The sequence below is a fragment of the Callorhinchus milii genome, unplaced genomic scaffold, assembly GCF_018977255.1.
Source record: "Callorhinchus milii isolate IMCB2004 unplaced genomic scaffold, IMCB_Cmil_1.0 Scaffold2, whole genome shotgun sequence".
In the NCBI taxonomy this organism is placed as follows: Eukaryota; Metazoa; Chordata; class Chondrichthyes; order Chimaeriformes; family Callorhinchidae; genus Callorhinchus; species Callorhinchus milii.
This window is the reverse complement of record NW_024704743.1, coordinates 115,178,489-115,204,114: the sequence shown is the minus strand read 5'-3', so window position 1 is coordinate 115,204,114 and position 25,626 is coordinate 115,178,489. Positions and strand designations below refer to the sequence as shown.

Sequence of the window (25,626 nt, the reverse complement as noted above, 5' to 3'; positions counted from 1 at the left end):
GTCAAGCTCTCAGCCCTCGCTTTCTAAACACTCTCATTGCCTCAGTCCTCACTAGAATCTATTTGTTCCCATTTCCAGGTGGATCAACCTCACCCTCACCTATAAATCCCTTCACCTCTGTGAACTACTCTGACGCCTCTTCTGCTCACTCTCTCTACTTGGCTAACTCAGACCACCTGCACTTTCCTGTTCAACTGAGCATCAGCAACTAAGTCCTTAACCTCTTAACCTCCGCTCCACTCTCTGTCTTGTTGAGGCATGACTCAAGACCCTCCTTTTCGACTGTGCCTTCAGCCGCCCTCCTACCTCTCTGCCGTCCCTCATTCCAACCCTGCCCGCCGCCCCACACTCAGGTCCTGATCCCCGACTGTTCTGCGCCTTGGGTCATCCTCCCAACATGAGGGTGCTGAATCAATGCTAGTTGTTGTAGTATATGCTGAATCAGTTTGTGAACCAGATATTTCTCTCCTTGTACCTTTCTTTGTGTCCTGAGCTGGATGTCGGCACTGACACTGAGCAGCTCCTTGCAGACTGCGACATTCCCGATTTCAATGGCTAAAAACAATGGCAAGCAGCCGTCCTGTGAAAACATGGAGCAGTGTGAGAGGGTGGCACGGGAGCAAGCTCAGTAGTGGCCAAACTGCTGCCTTAACACATCCTACACTGTAACATTAATGGTTGCTGTAACAGTCACTGGTTACTATCCTGATGCTAATCTGACAAATCCCAGGAAAAACTCCACAAGGTGGTTTCTCATGGTTGGAAATGGTCACAAAGCTATTGCCGAAATCTTAAAGTAAGACCAGTATTTTGATTTGCAGCTTTGAAACGCTGAGCTTTGCATCTCACACATGACCATTACATATCAAGTCACCAAATCTTCAACCCCTCCCCTCAAACTGTGACTTGTGATCACACACACACACACACACAAGCTCAGGTGAGGTGATTGCATTCTGCTACTGATGAGCGATATGTACCTTGTCTTGGACCAATCGAGCGTCTTTGTGTGAAGCCCTCAGCAACATTTGTACGATGGAGAGAGAGCTGCTGGTCCGGTTGGCTGCACAGTGCAGGGACAGCTGATCTTTGGACTGGAAAGGAGAAACGGGTGGGTTGAATGGGACTCACACACCATTGCAGACAAACTGAGGCTTTCAGACAAACACAATGCTGACGTCTAATTTGCAGTGTTCTTAACTGGATTCCTGGTTAATCTTAATCCCTTTTAAGATTCCCATCAGGGCCTCTGCTCCTGAGGTACGACACGTAGGAGAGATGTTCGTGATCTACTGCCAGTTACCGAAAGGAATTCCTTCCATTCACACCACTTAGATTCCCCATTAAGGAATCTTGGCAGAAATATTGCATGTAACAATATAACAATAATAATCATCCTTGCATTTGATATAGAGCCTTATCACATCGTTGAGACGTCTCAAAACATTTCACAGGATATATTGTAAAGTGGATTGACTGTGACTTTGATGTGTTTTTCAGAGCCTGTGTATTCTGTAAGGCATTCCGATGCTGTATGTTTTGATGCTGTAGGCATTGTAAGAAGGCACTATTTTTCCATTTGCACTGTGAAGATATCAGAGGCAGGAACAACATTGAAACCTACTTAACCGCCATATTACAAACACCTTCTGACTCTGAACAAACTTTTCTGGCCACGCAGTTTGTTAAGGGGTTAAAAAAAAAAAGGTTGATTGTCCCACGAGCTTTACTTCCAACCCAAACACTCTTGGTATTTGGTAGCAACACGCAATACACTGAGGACTCAGTCAGGCACAAGGCCTGTTCTGGCCCTCTTCGGTACTGATGTGTTAGCTTGACTCAGCTGGTAGCACTCTTGCCTCTGGGTCTAATAATTGTGGGATCAAGGCTTACGTTGAGCTCACAATCTAGGCTGAATTGAGTTTGCAGGTAAATTTGGCATTAGAAGGAAACAGAATATCAAATCGGATCAAATGCAAGTGTTATCGGGCAGGGGTAAGGGGTGGGGGAGAAGGTATTTTCCCAAACACGGTTCAATGATGTCCTTAAATAAGGAATGGAATAGTAAGTTCCAACGGACTCAAAGTGCTGCCAAACAAACATTTGTTTTAATCCAGTTGTCGCCTCCCTGGAATATCGATGATTACCCTCCACACACAATTATAAGGAGAATTTAAGAGCTGTGATGCTGGGGCCAGTGGTCTGTCCATCCGTTCTCTCCCTCCTCCCCCACCCCTGCCCCCAGCATCAGCTGTTATAAAGCTTTATGCCCACGAGCAGGCGAGTGAGCAGATGCGAGTAGGCAACATATTGTACTTAAATTTCTTGGGAACCACTAGTACAACAATATACGTCTTAAAATATACATGTCTTAAAAGTCTTAAAAAGTCTTACAATATATGTGTAAAATTGCTGGTCGCTGCGATACCTTATAAGGCTTTGAAACGTCACCCACATTATTAGTCATCATGTCACACGTTGGGGGGGAGCCTAGAGCCTTATAAGGCAGTCAGAGCCGTTGTTGCATCATAATACACCTCACTGGTGAAAGACTATAAAGCAGGCGATAAACAGGGCTCAAGACAAAGTCAGGGTGATAAGTAAACTGTGAACCATGAAATTGTGTAAGAAAAAGGGCGGCCATCAAACAACACACAAGAGAAAAAAAGGTCGAAGATCGAAGCGAAAATCCAGCACATACGTAAGACCACATTTTGTCCGAAGACCAAAGAGAAAACAAAAACATCATAAAAAACACTGTAACCGGAAAGGTTAGTCAAAATCTTGTTTGGGCCGAATTACCAAGTCTTCATGGAAGTTTGTGAGCAAGATCTACTGTGCTTGAAGGGAACCTCATCTGAATACAAGTTGCTACTTCGCACACATGTGTTCCAATTCCAATTGAATAAAATCCTGCAAGTACTTAAGTACTAAAAATATTCTGTGTATGTGTCCAGTTGTTTTTCCCCCCTTCGATGGTCTTGTTAATGCATGTCCTTCTCGACGGCTCAATGGCTGGCACCCAAGGTAGATTCTGTCCAACTCTGTACCCACCAATTTCAAAATAATCCTTGGATTTGATATAGAGCCTTATCACATCGTAGAGATGTCTCAAAGCGCTTCACAGGATATAGTGTAAAGTGAATTGACTGTATATTTTGTACAACATATTACATTGGATCGCACCTTTCACACCATTTAAACTTAGCTGGTTGAACTGGGAGTGCTCCCTGTCATGGTGTGGCACAATAGGTAAATGATATGTTTTCAGGTGCCGGACCATAACATCTTACAACGGACACAAAAATGGCAAAAAGATCACCTTAGAGACAGCTCAGCTCCAAGAAGATGCCGCTATCCTCCTCCACCCGGAGGATAGTGTATCAAATGGAAGGATTATATATTATATATTGAGAGCTACACGAGTCACAGGATAGGGCAGGAAGCTTCTGTGATGTAAGACACCACCTTTATAGTTCTGATAGTTTCTGCAAATTGTGAAATTTACCACTGATGCAAATTGTGTAGAGGTGGGCATCATCCACATACTTGTGGAGGTTGATTCCGTGTGTGTGGATGATATCACCAAGAGGGAGTGTGTTCACCGATGAGGAGAAGGCCAAGGACAGAGTCGTTGTCCTCGGTCCTCTCCTCAGCAACTGGAGGAGGGCTAGAGGAGAAGCCATTTGTGAGACAAAATGGAGACAGTGTGAGAGGTAGGATCTAAACCACTCAAGGACGGAACCATGAAGCTTGAGGTGAGAGCAGAGGTTGTGGAGGAGGATAGAGTGGTCAACGGTATTAAAGGCATCAGAGAGGTCAACGAGAATGAGGAGACAGGGAGCCCTGGTCACAGATTTTTACTTTGACCGTGGCTGTTTTTGTGCTGTGGGCAGCCCAAAAATCCAATTGGAAGGGTTTATACAGAGAGTGATGGGAGAGGAAGGAGCGAAGCTAGGAACAACGACTTGTTCAAGGACCTTGAAAAGGAAAAGGAAGTTGGGGATGGGGCAGTACTTTGAGAACAGGGATGGGTCCAGGGAAGGTTTTTTGAAGATTGGCACAAATATATAGAGATAGGGAGAGACACACACTCACAGACATTCACCAGCACATACAAAAGAGACGCACACTAGAGTGACACGCCCACACAGACACAAACACACACACATAGAGAGAGAGCGAGCCCTGGTCACTCTGTCCCCTCGTCCTCCTCTGTCTCCTCATCCTTCTTGACCTCTCTGATGCCTTTGATACCGTTGACCACTCTATCCTCCCCCACCGCCTCTCCTCTCACCTCAACTTTCATGGTTCTGTCCTTGAGTGGTTCAGATCCTACCTCTCACACCGTCTACACTTTGTCTCCACAGAGATCCACAAACACATACAGAGGAGAGACACACACACTTACACAGACACTTACAAGCACAGAGAGACACACACTCACAGACAATCCCAACAGCGGGGTTTCAACAAGAACAACTTCAACAACAGCTTGGATTTATATAACGTCCTCCACGCCGGACGGCATCTCAGAGCGCTTGAGTATGTATCTCCTTCAGAGTGGAGCGAAGCCATTTCCCACTTGCGCTGCACCCTGTATGCACGTCCAGAGCCTCCCACCCACAGTTGCGGTGGAGTCCTGTAGCTCAGTGGTTAGAGCACTCGCTTTGCAAGCGAGAGACCTGAGTTCAATTCCAGGCAGAGGGCGAAACCTTGGTTTCCTTACTCCACACAGAGCCTAATAATAATCCCTCCAAAACCAAAAACAATAATAAATTGGTCATAGTGAAAAGTACTATATCAAATGCAAGGATTATTATTATTATAAACAGCCGTAATCAAGACTGTTTCATGGGTTTGTAGCGGAGGTGGCTGTTTATGGCCGATTCTGCAGAAAAATTACGGCTACACTTTTCTATTGGCACAACTTATAAGGAAAGTACAGAAGGTTTATCATGTGCAAGTAATGTGAGCAGCAATAATAATATAATAATAATAATAATCCTTGCACTTGATATAGCGCTTTTCACGTCGGGAGGACGTCCCAAAGCGCTTCACAGAACACACTGTAAAGTGAATTGACTGTATATTTGTGGGTGAACGCGGCAGCCAATTGCGCACAGCAATGTCCCACAAACAGTCGTAGATTGAAAATGACCAATTTATTATTGTTTTTGGTTTTGGAGGGATTATTATTAGGCTCTGTGTGGAGTAAGGAAACTTGCCCAAGGTTTCGCCCAAGGAAGCAACATCTTCCAATGCAATGTTGTGGCACAGAACAAAAGCGTAACTACCCAGTGTCATAAAGTACCATAAACTATAAAAGGTGAAAAATTATCAAACATTTTCAAGGATGCAGTTCGTCCACAAAAGATTGGTGAAAGAAAGACTAGAGTCATGAAGCCGAGATATCGTAGCAGGTGTGATCAATCTTGCAAGTGACACCCAAAAGTGAGGAGAATGAGAAAGATGAGACAAAGAGGGCAACATAAGACTCCCTATGGTGGAAGCCTTCAACAACAGCAACAAAATTACATTTATAGAGCGCCTTTCACGTCGGGAGGACGTCCCAAAGCGCTGAACAGTCAGATGTCGGGGCCCAAGCATGGGGGAGGGGAAGTGTAGGGGTGAGGGAAGGTGAGAGGAAGACCAAAGGTAGGGTCGAAGAGAAGAGTCTTGAGACCAGCCTTTAAGGAGGCAAGGGAGGAAGCGAGGCGCCGGGATCATGGGATGGAGTTCCAGAGTGTGGGGGCAGAGAGGCTGAAAGCCCGGCCACCGATGGTAGAGCAGGCCAGGCGGGAGATATGGAGCAGGCCGGAGCTCACTGAACGGAGGGAGCAGGCAGGTTGGTAGGGAGTCAGCAGGTCAGAGAAGTAGGAGGGGGCAAGGCCATGGATGGCCTTAAAAGTGAGGATGAGGATCTTGAACTCGATCCTCTGGGGATGGGGAGCTAGACAGTGGCGGAGTCTGGCAACCGAGTGGCAGAGTTTAATGCCAATGGACCTTGGTCTTCTTTCGCCTAGCAAATTCTTATGTTATTATATTCTTACGAACTGCACAACTTTGCCCCCTTTATTGAATGGGGTGCTATAAACCTCAATGTGTTTCGGAAGCAAATGCTATCACACAATACATATCACACAGGCAGTGCAGTGATTGTGGACTTACTCCGCCAGTCAGATTGGGGTCCGCTTTCTTCGCCAAAAGCAGCCGAACAATTTCATCCTTTGAGTGGGCTGCAGCCAAGTGTAGAGCGGTGCGTCCGTCCTGAAATAAAAGAATGGGGAACATATTACAACAAAGTCAGTACATTGGGGGTGAGCATCAACTTAAATCATAAGAGCTGAAGATGACATGGAAAGTCAAACTAGTCCATCAAGGCTATTCTTCTCACAAGTACGTTCATCCAATGTGCATTGACCACCACCATTGATCCCATAACCATTGACTTTCTCTCTACTTATGCTCGCTTCCTAAAGCTCAATTGGAGCTGGTACTGTCCCTGTAACCGTAAATCCACCCTCCTCAACAAATAGATGTCATGTGAGCCTGACTCTGTTGGCGAAGTTGAGCAAAGTTGCCGGGTGGTGGATTGGTGGAGGGAGCAGGTTGGAGAGGTAGGGAGGTGCCAGGAGTGAAGGGATTTGAACGCAAGAGTGAGGATCTTGAAGTCGATCCGTTTGGTGAAGGGGAGCCAGTGGAGCCTGGCCAGAACTGGTGAGATGTGGGTATGGAGTTTGGTTTGGGTAATTTTTGCATTCAGGACCCCGTCAGTGAGATTATATGGCAGCTATTGTTGTGTCACAGGTTCATGTGGCTGTGGCCAGTTTGTTCCAGTCATTGATTTGCACAACAGCTTCACGATACAGGCAATTTCTGAACTACATTCTACTGAGAAATTGAGGTGAAGGTCCATGTGGGTGCTGATCTGACGATTCAATTCACCTGACTTTGAACTCTTCCTACTCTGCATTGAATAATTTGATTTTCTGAATAATTATAATAATATAGTAATCCTGCATTTGATATAGCGACTTATCATGTTTTCAAGCCGCCTCAAAGCCTTTCACCAAATATACCATAAAATGAATTGTATACTTGTGGGCAAACATGGCAGCCAATTGCGCACAGCAAAGGGAATGGCCAGGTCAGGAGGTCACAAAGGTAGGGTGGGAGGGCGGTGGGCGATGTGTTGGGGGCGGTGAGGGAATGAAGGACATAGAGGAGTTTTTCACTGGAGAAGAAGGAATTTTCTGTGAGGAAATTATACGATGCATCACTCGGTGTCTGTCCTTGGTCTCCCCCATGATGGCCGAGGGAGACTCCGATTGTCTGTCTCGAACCACGAAACTCGGCCCTCACTTTCCTATCAATCACTCAGCCCAGCGGATGATTTAGATCCAGCCCATAACCATTTCCAACTTCAGGCCGGTAGTGGAAATGGACTCGGGCTGAATGAAATCACCCATCGGGCCAGATGGGCCCTGGTTTAAAGCAAAGTTTAAGCAACAAAGTAGAATGTAGGGAAAAGTAACTCTGGCCTCCCTCTGTCACTCAATCTTTCCCTCCTCCCCGTCTCACTCACTTTCTCCCTTCCCTGCATTTCAGAAGATTCCTTTGCATTAGATGAACTCGGTAGATTAGTAATTCAGCCTGTCTCAGTCGGTAACACTCTTACCACTTGGTCAGAAGGTTCAAACATCAGGTCAGGCTTTGAGCGCACATTGCAGAGCTGGGAGAGCACTGAATTGGCAGAGGTATCGTCTGTCATTATAATGCTGTTGCCAGTTCAGATGGGTGTTAGTGACATTAATACAATAATTACAGATTCTTGCATTTGATATAGTTCCTTATCACAGCTTTAAAACATCTCAAAGTGCTTCACAGGATTTACCAGATGATGAACTGCAGTACCCACTGTGTATTTGCAGCCATACAAAAAGAGAAGGAAATTTTTGCCGGTCCTGGCTAACAGTCAATTAAAAAAGAAATTGGTCTGTCACTTCACAACTATTTGTAGGATCTTGCTGTGTGCAAATTGGCTAACATGCTTACCTAGAAATACACAGTCACTACCCTTGACAGCAAAGAACCGTGACATTTGAGACAATATGACAGGTGGCAATACTTTGATATATAAACGATGTACGGCTAATATAACAGACCTTGGCACAATGCTTTAGATTACAAGAACTGGTATCTTTGTTGGTGCTCTCGACACTGCACTCTTTGTTCCACCCAACATACTTAATAGACTGTCAAGCAGAAAACCTCTATGGCCTTTTGCGTGGAATACTTTGGTGGCCACCTCACTCTGTACAGTACATACAGATCAAGTCAATGACCCAGTTGCTGGATTTAGCTCTCTTAAAATGCAATTGATAAAAAGCATTGAAAGTAATGCACAACCATCATGAGTCTTATTATAAATGTTGTTGCAGTGGCATTGGTCTCTGTACACCCCACAGAATGTATTAGGGTAGAGAAGCTGCTTACACCAACCTTCCTCTGACCAAGGAACAAATTAATTGGCTGATATTCCTTTAATGCAGGGTGGTCCAAACTTTTTGGTGTTGAGGGCCAGATTTTACATGTGAGAGATGTCCGTGGGCTCATAAGCAATATTTTTTGTTTTTTCCTTCCAAAAATATAAAGAATCATATAGAAATCCTATGCTTTAAATTGTGTGACTGTGTTACTTAATAATGATCATCTCAAATGGAAGTAAATGCAACTTTTTTTTAATGTATTAAAGTCAAAACACAAGATATCAACTCAGCACATGAAGGCTCAACAGAGAATGCTCAACAAAACCCAAAGAGATTAACCCATAATTGCAAAACTAACACAGGAACAGAATAAAGATACTTTTGAATAATGATGGTTTTGAATAATTCAAAATATCAACAATATACAAACCAATTTTCATACAATCCACTCTAAATCTATATATAATCAAATTATTTTAGTTAACATATATTTCCTTGACACTTCAGAGAACCATTAAATGTCTCAGTGTGAACACAGTGGAAAATGTTTCTCTTGAACCAGAGCTCTAATGTCAACTTCAAATTCAGTCGTGGCAAGTTGGAGAAAAGCACATAGAACACATCTTCGGTGCAAAGTCATTTAATTTAGGAAAACGATCCTTAGGAATAATTTTCCAGAAGTTTTCATGAATCTCATTCTTCCTTGAGAGGAACAAAGGGTCACCCTGAAGTTCACACATCTCCAGCTGAAGATCTTTTGGTTACTGCTCAATCGTCATCTCCATCGGATTGTTGAATAGTTGGGACACTGGACCTCAGACTCTCAAAATCTGCAAATCTGGCACTGAATTCATCCAATAGCTCTATTATGATTTACGAAAAGCTGCGAAAATCAGCCTCATCAAGCTCAGTTGCAAGTTCCATGCATGATAAATGGCCATAAAACATAGAGTCAATTCACTTACATTATATTCTATGAAGTGCTTTGAAACGTCTCGAAAATGTGATTAGGTGCTATACCAAATTCAAGGATTATTATTATGAAGGAAAATGAGTGAGGTCATTCTGCAAGAGGGATGAGTTCAACAGTTGTAGTTTTATGCGGAACCTGTCAACATCCCCCATAATTTGCAAAATATTCTGAATTCTACCCTGTAGTTGAAGATTGAGAATGTTGAGATGGTTTGTTATGTCTTTTAAAAAAGCCAATGTACATAGGTAAGTTGGATCGTCCTCTTCAAACTGCACAGTGTTGCTCTTTATATGTTCCTTGAGAAATGAAAGTACCTCCTTTATAAATATAAAAAACTGCACAAGACAGTTGCGCGCATTCAGCCAACTCAACATAAAGAGGTAAATCCTGATATTCTGCATCTAATTCTTCAAGGAAGTTTTTGAACTTTCTGTGACTCTGTACTTGATTTCCGCTAGAGATAATATTGATCACTTTGATGAGACTAGTCATCACATTACTCATTTTCACTGGTTTTCCGCAAAGAGACGCCTGGTGTCTGATGCAGTGGATGGTAGTACATTCAACTCCATTTTGTTTCAGCAAACCTACCAAACCTTTTTGCAGCTAATCATTGATTTTGCACCATCCGTCACGATGCAGGAACACTTCTGAAATCCATTGTATTTACTGACAGTTGGAGTAAGAACCTCGTAACAATCCAACCCTTTTTTAACAGTTTTCAGAGGAATTAATTCAAGTCATTCTTCATGAACAACATGGGGCTCTATAATAATAATAATCCTTGATTTGGTATTGCAAGTCTGGAGGACCTCCCAAACTGCTTCACAGGATATACTCCCAGACAGGGCGGAACCTAAGGCAAGTTTCCTAACTTCACACACTTCTGTTTACCTAGTAGTAAGTAGGAGTTAGTTGATTGGCGGATCACTTAACGGGGGTAATAATCCCTTCAAAAAAAAATGTGCAATTGGCTACTGCGATTTGGTAGCACAAAATATAATCAATTCACTACAGTATATTCTGTGAAGCACTTTGAGACGTCTCAACGACATGATAAGGTACTGTTCCAAATGCAAGGATTATTATTATTATTGTAAAGTGGGGTGACTGTGTTTTGCGGGCAAACAAAGCTGTTTCCAAATAACAGTTTACTTTGCTTCTTTGTAGAATGTCGCATTGCAGAAACAGCAAGAACAGCAACAAACTGTATTTATAGCATGCCTTTCCCATAAAGTACAGCAACATCTCGATGCACTTTAGAGACAGCAGCAGGGGAGGAAACAGCTCCACGGTTGAATAGGTAGGTTTTCAGAAGGCTTCTAAAGGCAGAGAGGGTCGAGTGGAGAGATTTAGGGAAGGTTTTCCAGATACAGTGGCTTGGGGTTGAGGGGCTGGTAGGGTGCAGAGAAGGAACACACTCCAGCTTGAACCCGAAACTCTGAACTAAAAATCCACAAAGATTTCCCGATTTGAATAGCCATTTAAATATGTGGAGCGGCTTTTTGGTCAGCTGGGTATCTGACAGCAAGAAACCCATCACCATCTATTGTGGCGTGGTTTCCCTGTGACTGGCATTCTCTCCATCGTTTGCAGGTACAAGTGCAGATACTGCATATCAAATATATCTAAAATGTTCCACATTGCTGTTGTGGGTTTCCAACAAATGTAACTGTATTCCAGGAATTTATTGTTATTATTAATAATAATAATTTCATGATGATGAAAATGAACAGTTCAAGTCTCTACTGCCGTGGGTCTGTGTTTGTTGAGCCGTTGCCTGTCACAGGGCAGACAATACCAAACAAGCGAGAGACCTGGGTTCGATTCGCAGCAGGGTGAAACCTTGGGCAAGTTTCCTTACTCCCCACGCCTAATAATAATCCCTCAAGAAAAAAAACAATAATAAATTGGTCACTTCAATCCACGGTTGTTTGTGGGACGCTGCTGTTTCGCCCACAAATTTACAGTCAATTCACTTTACAGTATATTCTGTGAAGTGCTTTGAGACGTCTAGAAGACGTGAAAAGTGCCATATCAAATGCAAGAACTATTATTATTAACATTTACACTCAACAGAGGTGTCAATGATGTCTCTCTTTTGCCAACCAGCAATGGTCAAGTTGAAAGTAAGTTGAAAGTAACAGGCCTGTGCAGTGTCCCTGTGATTAAAATTCAGTCAATAAATCTGTCAACAATGCCAGCCAACCTTGACTTAAAGCCCAATTTGGAAATGTTCCAATATCAAGCCTACACACGAATCACCGCTCCAGTGGAGATTGGCCATGGGCAATGCATCATCTCCCACCGCACTCAAATGATGCCCATTGTGATGGCTCATGTCTGAGAGCTTGCGATACAAGTCTAGGAGATATTAATTAAGAGTCAAACACTTGGGTCATTGATGAGTGCAATGCCCAGTTATCTCAACACCTCCCTCAGACTGAGGTATTCATCCGGGGGGTGGGGGGTTAATCAAACACAAATTGTGTTAAACCACATCAGTGTTTCACAGCTTCTGAGCAGGGCTTTGACCGTCCTGTTCCCTATGAAATGGTTACCACTCATAACTCAATCATCTGCCCATAATAAGTTTAAACCAGAGAGGAAGTGTTCAGCCAAACTAAGATCATCATCACCTAATAAAACTACTTGCAAACCAGAAACTGTTAAATCCCTAACAATGAAGCCTCACAATATACATAACCTAAAAAGCACTGATGCTGTTTAACTGAGTTTTTGGAACATTACTGTGTGCAATTAGCTGCCGCGTTTTGGCCACAAAATAAGGTCAATTCTTTTTACAGTGTATTCTGTGATGCGCTTTGAGACATCTCAAAGACGTGATAAAGCATTATATCAATTGCAATGATTATTATTATCAGATTATTTTGTCTTAAAATTTCAGAGCTTGCAAAACTACGGAAAATCCTTAAATTCAAAGCTTATCTTTCTCCAACACAGCTGTTAAGTTCATCTCATCCACTTCTGCAGCTACATGAATACCTCCTCGCATCACAACCCTCCTCACAACGTCTTGGGAAACATAAGCCAAAGACGCCAAGAGCAAAATGTTCACTTGGAAAGAAATCTGTGCAGGAATTCACCTTTTAACAGAACCTTTTTATTGTGCTTCTCTCTCGCATTTTAAGAATCCAAGCCAGTTCCTGATAGTAATTCAGAGGCTTCTGTGTGTCTCTGCACTCTTCTCTGCTTTATTGTATAGCGTTATTAGCAGCGGTAACCTAGCTGCAAGCAGCAAACCCAAGGCAAGTAAATCTCTTGCAAAGGTCAGCTCAAATCCCAGGCTGTTTCACAGGCCATTCTCTGACTTGCGTTGACTTTTCATTGAGAGACCTCCCTCTCTGCAGACGGCCTCATTTGTAGGCACATCACATTGAGGGAAGGGAATTTGAAAAACTTGGCTATTCAGTGGAGGTCCGTTCAAGCACTTGTCAGCTATTTGGAGACATGAGTTTTGAAGTCGGGTGTTCCAAATAATCTCTTCTCATAAGGAAGGAACTTGAATTCATCACATTTTTGCATTCAAAACAAGCCAAGGTAATTATTGTTAAGTGTAGCCACTGTTTTTGGAGGCAGTTTGCGACAGCTCCATTTTGCACAAAGCTGACTCCCACCAACCCATAGCCATGAGCATGAATGATCTGGAGTCCTGTAGCTCAGTGGTTAGAGCACTCGCTTTGCAAGCCATAGACCTAAGTTCAATTCTCTTTTCCAATGGTGTCACTGGATCTTTAACAGGCAGAATGTCTGTGGTTTAATGTCTCAAACGATGACATGTCAAGCACTGCGCTGGAGCCTGACTAGGAGGGAACTGGATGTGTAAGAGTGGTAGGAAGTCAGTGTAGGCACGTAAACAGGAACATGCTCTGCCACCTTTCATTAGCTTTGGGGAAATCACAACTGGCCATGAAGTGAATGTTTGAAACAAATGGAAGTCTCTGTTAGCACTTCCCATCTTTTTGCCAATATTGCAATTTAGACATAGTGTTATCTAAAAAATACAATAAACCAGTTGCCATATTACTTTGTGACGTTACTTTTTCCCTGGTTCCGTACATCCCCACGTGAAGTAGCCAAATGTTCGAGTCCTCCAGTGTTCTGTGCCTCTCTGCTACTTTCTGTCCCAGGAAACAGTCCAAAAATGACTCAGTGCCTTAACAAGCTCAATATAAGGATGTTTAATTGCTATGTGAGGCAGCCAGCCAATGTTTATCTTAGATAAACACTAGTCAATTAGTCAAACAAGATATAGCATCAGGCAACAAAAACAACTTGCATTTATATAATGCCCTTCACGTAGGGTAGCGTTCTGAAGCACTTGACAGTGACAGAATCCTACCCCGAGCCGGGGGGAGAGGGAGGGGGGAGGTGACCATAAGCAAGATCAAAAAGGAAGGTCTTTAGACGGGATTTGAAAATGGGGAAGGAGGGGGCAAGGTGGAGGGATTGAGGGAGAGAGTTTCAGAGTTTCGGGATGTAGTGGCTGAATGGATTAAGTGACCAAATTATTATTATTATTTTGAAGGTATTATTACCTCCAGAAATGCGTTCTACCAATCGACTAACAACCAGGTTCCTATTTACTGCTAGGTAAACAGAGGCATATGAAGTAAAGAAACATGCCCAACAACTTGCCCTGCCGGGAATCAAACCCAGGTCTTCTTGCATGCGAGGCGGGTGCTCTAACCACTAAGCTATAATCACTATAATAAACTACAGGTGCTATAATCACTCCGATAATAATATGCTACAGGTTTAAACCTCCCTCTTTGACCGTGCCTACGGTCACCTCCCCTAGCTTGACGCCGTGCTCCGTCATGGTTCATATCACTCTCGTTTCTGAGTATGGACTATTCAAATGCCCTCCTCGCTGGTCTATCTCCGTCAAGGTAGGGAGATGCGAGGGCGTGAAGCGATTTTAAAATAAGTGAAAAGATCTTGAAATCGATCCATTCAGAAATTGGGAGCAGTGGAGCCTGGCAAGGACTGGTGTGATGGGGGTACGGAGTTTTGTGCAGGTGAATATCCAGGCAGTGGAGTTTTGAGTGAATTGAATTTTGTGTATGGTGGAGCTGGGGAGACCAGCGAGGAGGGCATTGGGATAGTCCATGAGTAGTCCATGCTCAGAAATGAGAGTGATACCAACTGAACCAGGCTGAAACACTCAAGGCACTTTACAATAAATTATTTCAGCAGCCATTTTTCCTATGGCGAAGTCCTACAAGCAAGCGTGAAATGAATAATCAATTTTAGCTGGAGGATTGCACACTGAACAAAACTTATTTCTCTTCTGAAACAAGGCATGGGATTTTCAACATGCACCTGAAGAACAGATAGATGGGCCCTCGGTTTAACGTCTTAACTGCAAATGGAAATTCAGTTCAGCTCTCTTCTCTCTCTTCCCACCACACCCGTTCCCATCCCAAACTGTCCTGGATGGTCAGACTTACACTGTGACCTTGAGTCTCGATACAAAGTTTGAACCCCACAACTTTCTGACCTAGTATTGACGGTGCTACTAATGAAGCTAAGATCACACCATTAAGCACCAAAAATACAATAGATGCCAACTAAGCACCAATCTCCAGGTTACGGTTATGAATTGCAGTGAAAATGTGCAATGGGATCATTTTTGCTGGTGACATTTTTGGTGCAAAAAAAATCCTTGTCTAAAATGTAGCTCCCACTTGAATTTTAAAAAAATGTTTCATGATACAACTCAAATGAACTACACCCATGTCACACATGACTTTAAAGACTTAGATCATGTCCCCTCCTTACATCAGGAGGATTTCTGAAAGCTCTTCACAGGATATACTTTAAAGTGCAGTGACTGTTTTTTGTGGGCAAACATGGCAGCCAATTTGCACTCAGCAATATCCCGCAAACAATGATGTGATGGCCAATGACCATTTTGGGACTTCATGCTCAAAGCAATAGATTAGGTAGTAACACTGGAGTGACAAACTCAGGACGTAACACAGACCGGGGGTTCTGTAAAGTTTACAAAGTCTTACCAGGAATAATATTATTACCAGGAATAATGCATGTTACTCAGGACTGACCTTTAACCGATCACTGAGTGTGGCTCCCAGTTCAAGTAGTCTCTCCACAATCGCCAGCTTGTTGTCTCGAACAGCGATCATAATGGGGGTCAGTCCAGAGTCCTGTAATCCAGAATGGAAGAAATAGCTTTGAAAACCTCAAAGTTCGATTTTCGGAATTTGAATCCTCATTCCTGAAGATCTAACGGTATTACACGTAATAGAGTCCCATTCATTTACCTAGATTGCTGTGCACTCCATCTTTCTACACTTATCTGTAGAAAAATGGAGTGTGAAATTGTAGTTAAGTTGCATAAATAAGAACAAGAACAACAACAAAATTACATTTGTATAATCCCTTTCACATCGGGAGGACGTCCCAAAGCGTTGGGATACACCAGTTATTAAGAAAGCAAAGGAAGCATGGGTTCAGGGCCTCTTAACCTGCGATTTCAGGACCGACATCAGGAAATCTGGAATGAGGTTACCAGGAAGAGTGGTGGAGGCTGGGACTCTGGACTCATTGAAAAAACGGCTCGATGCTGTGACTGGAAGATTGACGGAAGGAGTTATGTGTGCAGCTATGCTGGAAGAATGGGCTGAAGATTCATCTGAACCTCTCCAACAATCTTATGATCTTACTCATAGTAAAAAAAATGATTACCAGCAGCTTACTAAAGGTCTCCTAGTGCTGAGCTCTGCATAGTTCACCTCTCAGGGTTCATGGCAAGGTTGGTAAGAGCATCAAAGATGGAACATAGCTCCAGAGAGTGAGGTAAGTAAATGAATACACATCAATAAAATCCAACACAAATAAACAGTTTAATACCAAAAAAATCACAATTGGTGAACCAGGTGTGTGTGTAGTTGTGTATGTCTATGGATGTGGAGGACGGTTGCTTAAAATACAATGGGAAATAACTCAAAGGTTTAGAGCTTTGTGAACACTTTATGAGATTTGTTGGCAAATGTGGCAGTAAATTTGCAGACAGGAATGTCCCATACACAATCATGAAGTGGATGACTATTTTTATCCAAGGGATTGTAGGCCAGGACACCAGGAAAAGCTCACTTCTCTTTTTGAACACCATCACACAGTCACACACATAACTTGAATTCCAAATGAAGTTTCAGCTGTGTATTTTTTTTTAAAAAATGCACTTTTTTAATCTGACTGCTCTTTGGGGGGGAGGGAATGATCCCATTAAGTGTCGGCAGATTGTGTCTCAGTTCCCTCTCACATCGCACTATGGTGCCAAATGCCAGCTTCAAAAAGCTTGCCAAACGGACACACGGATTACAGTTCAAGCAATTGTCTGTGTAGAGTAACACCTCTTAACTTCACTGCGGTCAAGTTATGGTGGTCGAAAATGTTACGCCAGAGTCAATTAAATGTTACGTTGGAAAAGACAGCTGGAAATTTCGCTGCAAAATTATCAAACGTGATATGTTTGAACATGATTAAACGAATACAAAACAGCAACAACAAATTACATTTGTTTAGTGCCTTTCGTGTCAGGAGGACGTCCCAAGGCATTGACGGGTGCAGCAAAATGTATGAAATAACCTCATTCAGTATGTTTGCTGTGGATAGGATTTCACTGGAAACAGAATACAATTGCGCTCACCATCTCATCAGAAGTCCCTTTCGTTGCATCGCTGTTACTCATAGTTCTCTCCACCCCCCCACCGTGATGCTGCCATGGCTAAGAAGTCAGCCGATCACAGCTGCATCCACATGTCTGAGGGGTTATAATCCTCAGAGAAGTGCATAAAGTGCTAAATGGAGATAAAGTAAACTCAAAACCATCCTTTTAGATATCAAGCAGGAGGACAAAAGGGCAGAAGTTGAAGGGTTTGTTGGGCAAGTTCAGTGCAGACACTCATTAGGCTTTCTCTACGAAGAGTGTAATAGATGGAATGAAGTTACAACAACAACAATTTGTGTTTATACAGCACCATTCACTCAGGGTATCATCGTTGAGCGCATGAAGTCAACAGAGAGAATGAAGACGGGCAGGATATGGGACTTAATTAAAAACACAGCTGTGACAGTAAGATGGTATGGTCGGTATTCTACAGAAGGGTGGCTAACTTGTGGCCCGTGTGACTATTTTACACGTGCATAACACAGCCTGTACTACAGGATGAGATTAAATGGGCTCAAGGGATCTTCTTCATAATAAAATTAACCTGTAGCTTTGAAACATCTCAAAGCATTTCACAGAGAGTGTAGTTACTGTGTATTTGTAAGTGAATCGGCCTGATATGAAAGGCACTATATAAATGCAATCTGTTATTGCATTTATCCTCATCCTCACCTACAAGGCCATTCACGGCCTTGCTCCCTCCTACCTCTTTGACCTACTATCCCCCCACTTACCTGCCCGTACCCTCCGTTCCTCTGGCTCCGGTCTGCTCCACATCCCCTCCCCAACCGCCCTACCGTTGGTGGCCGGGCCTTCAGCCTCTCAGCCCCGAGGCTCTGAAACTCCATCCCCCAGTGCCTTCGCCTTTCCTCCTCCCTTTCCTCCTTCAAGGCCGGTCTCAAGACCTTTCTCTTTGACCGTGCCTTCAGCTCCCCTCTCGACTCTCTACCCCCTCCTTGCTTCCTCCCTTCCCTCCCCTCACCCTGACCATTTCCCCCCTGCTCGGGTCCTGACCCAACTGTACAGTGCCTTGGGACATCCTCCCGACGTGAAAGGCGCTCTATAAATGTTGTGATTGTTGAATGCAGTAGCCAACTTGCACGCAGTAAGGTCCCATAAACAGCCAAGTGTCAAATTAAGTGACAAATGTATTTAAAATTTGTGAGAAACTGCCTCCTCTTTTCAAATAGCGCCATAAAATTCTTTCATGTACACCTGAACAGACAGACAGATCCTTGGTTTTAACACCTCATCCGAGGGCAGCATCTGTGACCAGGTGATGCTCTCCCAGCGCTGGACTGAACCATCAGCCTGGACTGTGAGCACAAAGTTCGTGATGTGACTTGTGACCTCGCAGATTGTTGGAACGAAACGCGTTTTGAAAGTGTTCAGAATGGGTTTGATTAACACAGAATCGCATATCAGACACCTGGCCATTAGGACCTGGGTGCTGTTCCATCTTGTTAATGGGGTTTCGGATAGATTGTGGAATGGATTTACACATGTACTCTTTTTACGCTCTGACAGACACCAGCCTCTACTTAATTATGTTCCCTGGTAAAGGGAACAATTTGTTAAGCTGTATTTTACACTGTGAGGTGAACACAGGACCATAGTTAAAGTTTACCACCAAAATAGAAAATTTGCATTTAAAGTTTACATTTCATAGAGGTGCAGGTCAAATTAAAGGTGGGAATAATTTGCATCCTTTTGAACTGGATGAACATGTATACTATTAGCTGTGTGTTCATGTGGACCTTAAAGATCCCATTGGCACCGTTTGAAAACAGAAAGGTGTTTCTCCCAGTGTCCTGATCGATCAAGCTGGTCTGTTTGTGGGACATTGCTGTATGCAAATTGGCTGCCCTGTTTGCCTCCAAATACATAGTCACTTCATTTTACATAGACTTCTTTATACTTCTTTCTTTGCAATTTACACAGTAATTCTGAATGGACCAATGGATTTATAAATGGACAAAACCTGTTTTGTAGATTCAAGAGATCAGAGGCCCGAAATTCCAGCTAGTCTCAGGCAGTGAGTCCATTTTGCCTTAAAAAGGTAATGACATGCCTGGTAATGGAATGTGGGAAATGAGCCAGGCCTCTGTGGTGGTCTCGATAGTCCAGTTCCTGAGCCAGTAAGCCAAAGCCCTAACAGGTAGGGTGGTCCAAGCTCAACAAGCAGCGGGAAAGTTTGCTGGACAGCAATGTCAATGGCAAGCTATGCGGTTTTAGCTGGTTAGACTCCAGCAGTACCTCAACTCACACTCGGGTCCCCAAGCCTTGGCTCTTGCCAACCTGTGCCTAACACTTTCTAGAATTAGGTAAGCAAGATGTGTCCCTCCAGGGAGAGTGTGCATTCTATTCCAACAATCTATCTCCGGGATTTCCATGTGTAGGTGGGATGCATGGAAATCTCAGCTTGGTTTGGATACTCTTAAGCACGGTAATGGGTTTCCACATGTGTCAGACACCCGGCTGACCAAAAAAAAGCCTTAAAATTTAAAGTCACACAGGATAGTGGAAAATTCTTAAATTCCATCCAGATCTAAAGCACTGAGGTAACTGGTGGTGTCTGACTACTAGGGATGATAATCCTCTTTATTGCTGAAAAATGCACAACAAAAGGCTCTACAGTCAGGGCTCAGCACTGACTCAACAGTTGACCATCGAAGCCAAGCTCAGTTGGTAACACTGTCGACTCTGAGTCAGAAGGTTGTGGGTTCAAGTTCCACTTTGGGACTCACAGTTTAGGCTGGCATTTCAATACAGTGCCAGGGAGCATTGCCATAGGTCTCACGGGCTCAGACGAGGTGTGATTTTGGATCCGTGTAGGAGCCCCTGCCATTTTCAAAGCCGAAATAATCAACTGCAATTATCTCTTAAAATCAGACAAAGTTGCTTATTTTTTCTTGAATACTTAAATGGCTCCCTGTTCTATATAATAATAATCCTTGCATTTGATATAACACCTTATCGCATCGTCAAGATGTCTCAAAGTGCTTCACAGAATATATTGTAAAGTGGGATTGACTGTGTATTTTGTGGGCAAATGCGCACAGCAGTCTCCCGACAGTCATGTAATGAATACCGTCAATCGACTAACAACCGGGTTCCTATATACTGCTAGCTAAACAGACGCGTGTGGAGTAAGGAAACTTGCCTAAGGTTTCGATCTGCTTGGGAATCAGACCCAGCTCCTCTCACTTGAGTTAACCACCATGCTACAGGAATCCACACTTATAGAAAAATATAAAAAAGTCTGCCCTTTTAACAGTTAAAAGTGAACAGTCGGTTTGATTGGTTTTTTTAAAGTTAGAAGAATAAGGAAATAGTTGGCAAAACAGAAATAGTTACACACTTCGTCGGAGAGGGAGATGTCTCGGTCTCCCCTGTCTATCCCTTTGAGAGCCTGTTCCAGGGCTCCCCATTCTCCTCTGGTCGCCAACAGCACAATCCTGCTTCCTGAAGCCACAGTCGATCCTGAACCTATGGAACCGGTCTCCGACATCTCTGTGGCTGGATCCGACTGTCCAGCACCTTGGGACGTCCTCCTGACGTGAAAGGCACTAGACAAATGTAATTTGTTGTTGTTGAACCTGGGACAATTTCTTCCCTTCTCTCTCTTCCACCCCACACTCCACCCTCCAACCCAACTTTTTATCCCCCTTCCCAAAGGAAAAAATCTCTCCTCTCCCTACCTTTTCCCCCTACAGCCTGTGCTGCTGTGTCCTTGTGGCTTTGTCTGGCTGCTTGTTAATTTCAGAATGATTGATGGCCAATTTCACTCACCCTTTCTTACTCTCTCTATCTTTGCGGGAGGTTGAGGCTGGAGCTGCTTTGCAGAATGTGTGTGGTTTTTTTTTATTAAACAGCACCAATTAGGGCTCTCGGCCAGCATTAGTTAAACTTTTCTTAACTCCGCCTTTGGTTCTCGTTACCTTGGATCCGGCTTTAAATTAATTTCAGTTCAGCATTTCAACCAGCAGCCTGTGTGTGTTATATAAAAAAAGCCCATTGTGACTATACAGGATAGTTCTCCTGCATCCAAGGCTGCCAAATCTTTATCAATGTTGCATGAGGTCTTCCTCACATGGCAACGTGTAATGCCGAGAATTTATCTTTATCCAGTTCTACCTCCAGCAGAGACCCATCCGACCCTTTTAAGATGCAACGTTTTAGCTTCATAATCAGCTGTAACGCTTCACTGTGAGATATTTGTGGGATGGAGAGGGTTGAGAGAGACAGAGCACAAATTACCCAAGTGAACCTTTGTATTTCACATAACTTTAGAGAGCGAACTTCAGGGATATGTCCGGAGTCTGATACCTGCTGTACCAGACAAAAAGATATTAATAATAATATAATAATTATCATTGCATTTGATATAGCTCCTTATCATGTCGTTGAGACGTCTCAAAGCGCTTTGCAAAATATATTATCAAGTGGAAACAAAACGCAAAATACTGCAGATGTTGGAAATCTGAAACAAAAACAGAAGTCGCTGGAAACACTCAGCAGGTCAGGCAGCATCTATGAGAAAGGAAAGTGAGTCAATGTTCCGGGTCCACGACCCTTCGTCAGAACTGGGGCATGTTGGGAGGGAGAGGATTTTAAGAGCTGACAGAGAGGGGGGAGGCAGGGCAAGGAAGACAAAGGAGAAAATGGGGTAGAGGACAGGGGATGATAGGTTAAAAGGTTGTTGGGACTAGGGCACTGAGATTCATTTAAAAAACAGACGGGACCTCGGTTTAATTCCTCATCTAAAGGATGGTACCTCCAGCAATGCAGGGCTCCCACAGCAGTGCGCTGGCGTGTTAGTCTAGACCAGGGTGGTCCAACTGGCGGCCCCCGGGCCGATTTCATCAGGCGCCCACCCGCTCCCTCCATTTCATCTGTCCCACCCTCTCCCTCCATAACCCACAAATGTTATTACGTTTCTGGAAGGAAAACACAAAAATATTGCTTATGCAGCCCGGGGACATTGCTCAAATAGGACCTGCAGCCCTCAGCAGCCATAAGGTTCGACTACACTGGTAGACCATTGGAAGTGGAACTGGGGGGCGTGGGGAAAGGGGACTATCACCTTCCCTCCCCGATTTAAAATGTTGGGGAGCTGGAAGTATATTTCCACCCCAACCCCCCCACCCCCCAACGTAAAAACCCCAAGCTCACGTTTGACAGATTACAATAATAATTTAGCAGGAAATTGGCTTTTTGACATTAACATTGGTCAGATTTTTACCACTGAAAATCACAACACCGTGTTGCTTACTTTGAAGTGTTCCTATATGGAGTTGCTTGAAGCGACCACCAGATGGAGAAAGAGGTGCAGCATTTGCTTCATTTCGCTTCAAACCCAACAAATACAGTCATACAACAACAACAACATTACATTTGTATAGCGCCTTTCATGTCGGGAGGATGCCCCAAGGCGCTGGACAGAATACAGCAAGGTCCTGCAAGCAGAACACGAGCTGAAAGACTAATTTAATCTGGTGGGACTGTTGGGCAGGACACTGGGAGAAAGTCGCTGTTTTTTTTATTTTAATGGGATATTTCATACGCAAGTGACATTGGAAGACTGCGGGCTCAAGCCCAAGATCGGGATTTGAGCTCACAGTTCGAGACTGAGGCAGAGAGCGGCGCATTGCGGCAGGACCCACCCACCCACCCACGCTCAGGTGACACGATTTGTGGGACTCTACTGTTCGCAATCGGCTGCCGCATTCCACCCACAAAAATATACAGTCAACTTACTTTACAATATATTTTGTGGAGCGCTTTGAGAATAAGGAGTTTTCCCCCCAGTGTCGTGGCCAACACTCCTCCGGTTAAGTTGATCATTCACTTCATGGCTGTTTGTGGGACATTGCTGTGCACAAATTCTTAGCTAAGCATGTTCCTACAAAACACAGTGACTGGACTTGACAGCGATTTCCTGTGATGCTCATTGAGAAGATTCAACGTCTTAGGTGCTGTATCACACGCAAGGACGATTATATTTTAGCATTGTATCTGAGCTGTGGGAAATACCAGTAAAAATTGTAGCAAATAAATCTCTGTTCGGTTCCCCAGACGCCCACACTGACCCTGGGTTCCGCTGACAGCATTTGGGTGGAGTTCCAAGTGCAATGCATTGCCCAACGCTGATGATTAAATGCAGTTTCTCAGCCACTCTCTGAGACATTTCCTGAGGTGAAGGAAAATCCTCCAACCTCACAATAGCATCCTTCAAGCTATAACTTGACATGGGATCAGCTGTAGACAAGGACACAACAATGACAACAACATTTAATACTTAAGCTTCTTTCAGGTCACAAAGACTGAGTGAGAAGTCAAGGTCGGAGGGAGCTGGGGTGGGGGGAGAAAGGATGTGGTCAATAACACCAGGGAAGAGGTTCTGTCCTGTAAAAGACAACATGATGATGGACACCAAATATTAAAAAATAATAATCGTTATATTTGATACCGTACACTTTCATATCAAGAGGTTGTATCAAAGTACTTCTCAGGATTTGCTATTAAATGTAGTGACTGTGTACTTTGCAGGCAATTGCAGTGGCCAATTTGCGCGCAACAATGTCCCACAAACAGCTACGAAGTGAATGATCGATTTTATTTGGGGGATTGTTGGCCAAGACTCTGGGAGAAACTCCCTTCTCTTTTTAAATAGTGCCATGGGATCTTTAACATCCATCCAAACAGGCAGACAGGATCTTTATTTAATGTTTAATACAAGAAGTTACATTTGTATAACGCCTTTCACATCGGGAATACGTCCCAATACAGCGCCCCTCTCTCTTTCTCCCAAGCACTGCATTGGAGTGTCAGCCTGAATTATGTGAGCTCAAAGTCCTGACATGGAGCTTGAACCCACAACCTTCTGACTCAGAAGCGAGAGTGCTATTAGTTGAGCCAGGCTGACACTCACACTTCTTTCAGCAGAGAGTAAATAACAGCTGAAACGTATTAGCAGGGAGCACGCTACGACTCATTTAAGAAAGCATTCGATGCTGTAACAGGAAGGATGTTTTGGAAGGATGAGATATTCTGGCAATGCAAATATCCTTCTGAAGAACACAAGTGAACATCATTATGTGTGGGACCTGCAGCTAGTACCAGCCAGCGCTAGGCAATGAGGCCACTCACAGGGTTTGCTCACAGGGTCACCCTGTGCGATACTCTGTATAAGCTACTTTCCAGCTTTATTTAAAATAGATTAATTAATGTAAAGCCTCTTGTTACATTAGCTTCCCCGTTAGCACCACAAGCATTGAGGCTGTTGATTTTCGGTTATGGGAACAGATGAAGACGACTTATAATCGCAAAACTAGCTCCAAGTTATTATATGCAATTTTAAATGGGACTGAAAAAATAACCCATACCATTGATTTAGGAGATAGCATGACAGTAGAACAATAGGACATAGGTTTAGAGTTGTTAAGGGCATTTTTAGGACAGACACCAGGAATTTGTTTTATATGCAGAAGGTTATCAACGACCAGAGAATATTGTCAGGAAAGGTGATGGAGGTCAGGACACTAGATTAATTTAAAAGCAGCTCGATGCAGTGATGCAGGGGAATGATAGAGGATGGGTGTTCTGGAGGGATGAGATTAGATGGGCTGAAGGGACTTCTTCAGCCAGACCACTCTTGTGATAATATTAATCATAATTGCATTTAATAACACACCTATAATGTCAAAAATGCCTCAAAGGTAACTGCTGCAAAATGTATTTTGCGGGTAAACACAGCAGGCAGTTTGCACACAGCAATGTTCCACAAACAGCCATGGAATGAATGATCAATTTTATTTGGGGGATTGCTGGCCAGGACAACGGGAGAATCTCTCTTTTCCATGGGATCTTAAAGTCCACCTGAACAGGCAGATGGGACCTCAGTTTAACAGCTCATCCCAAGGATAGCACTTTCAACAATGCAGTGCATCCTCAGTATTATATTGAAGTTTCAGACTACACAAGGTTCAAGTCCCGACATGAAACTAACATTTTCTGACTCAGTGCTACCAACTGAGCCAGGTTGACACCTAAGTTCCCCTGGATAAACTGGCCATTCATTTTCTGGATGTTTTTTGAGGTCTTGCTGTGCGCAAAATGGTTGCTGCGCTTGCCCACAAGTGCACAGTCACTTCAATCAACCCCACACCTCTCCCCCCGCATCCCTCATGAAGAACATACTAAATGTTGTAACAAGTACAAGGATCATTATAAATCAGGCAGACAGAATCCCAAAAGCTACTTCCATCCGCGGAGTGACAGTGCTTCAGCGGATTGGGAATATTGGCTCCTATCCGGGAAGCAGGAATGTGCCTGTGGAAACCCGGGGAAAAGGAAAAAAGACCAAACAAAACTCCGCATGAAACCAGGGATTTCCGACTGGACTTGCCTGAACCTTGTCCTTGAAGATAGGAAGGAGGCCG

At 43.7% G+C, this 25,626-nt stretch overlaps 1 protein-coding gene across 1 annotated transcript in view; it reads right to left on the bottom strand.

The window, feature by feature from the left end:
• trpn1 (transient receptor potential cation channel, subfamily N, member 1) overlaps positions 1–20,711 on the bottom strand; it is a 49,477-nt gene extending 28,766 nt beyond the window's left edge. The window contains exons 1-5 of the mRNA XM_007886805.2: positions 20,544–20,711; positions 15,555–15,656; positions 6,172–6,270; positions 981–1,094; positions 476–580 (exon numbers count right to left, since the gene is read on the bottom strand). Coding sequence (XP_007884996.1) covers positions 476–580; positions 981–1,094; positions 6,172–6,270; positions 15,555–15,656; positions 20,544–20,693 — 570 coding nt within the window. The 5' untranslated portion in view covers positions 20,694–20,711. The remainder of the gene's footprint in view (positions 1–475; positions 581–980; positions 1,095–6,171; positions 6,271–15,554; positions 15,657–20,543) is intronic.
• Between the last annotated feature and the right edge of the window lie 4,915 nt (positions 20,712–25,626).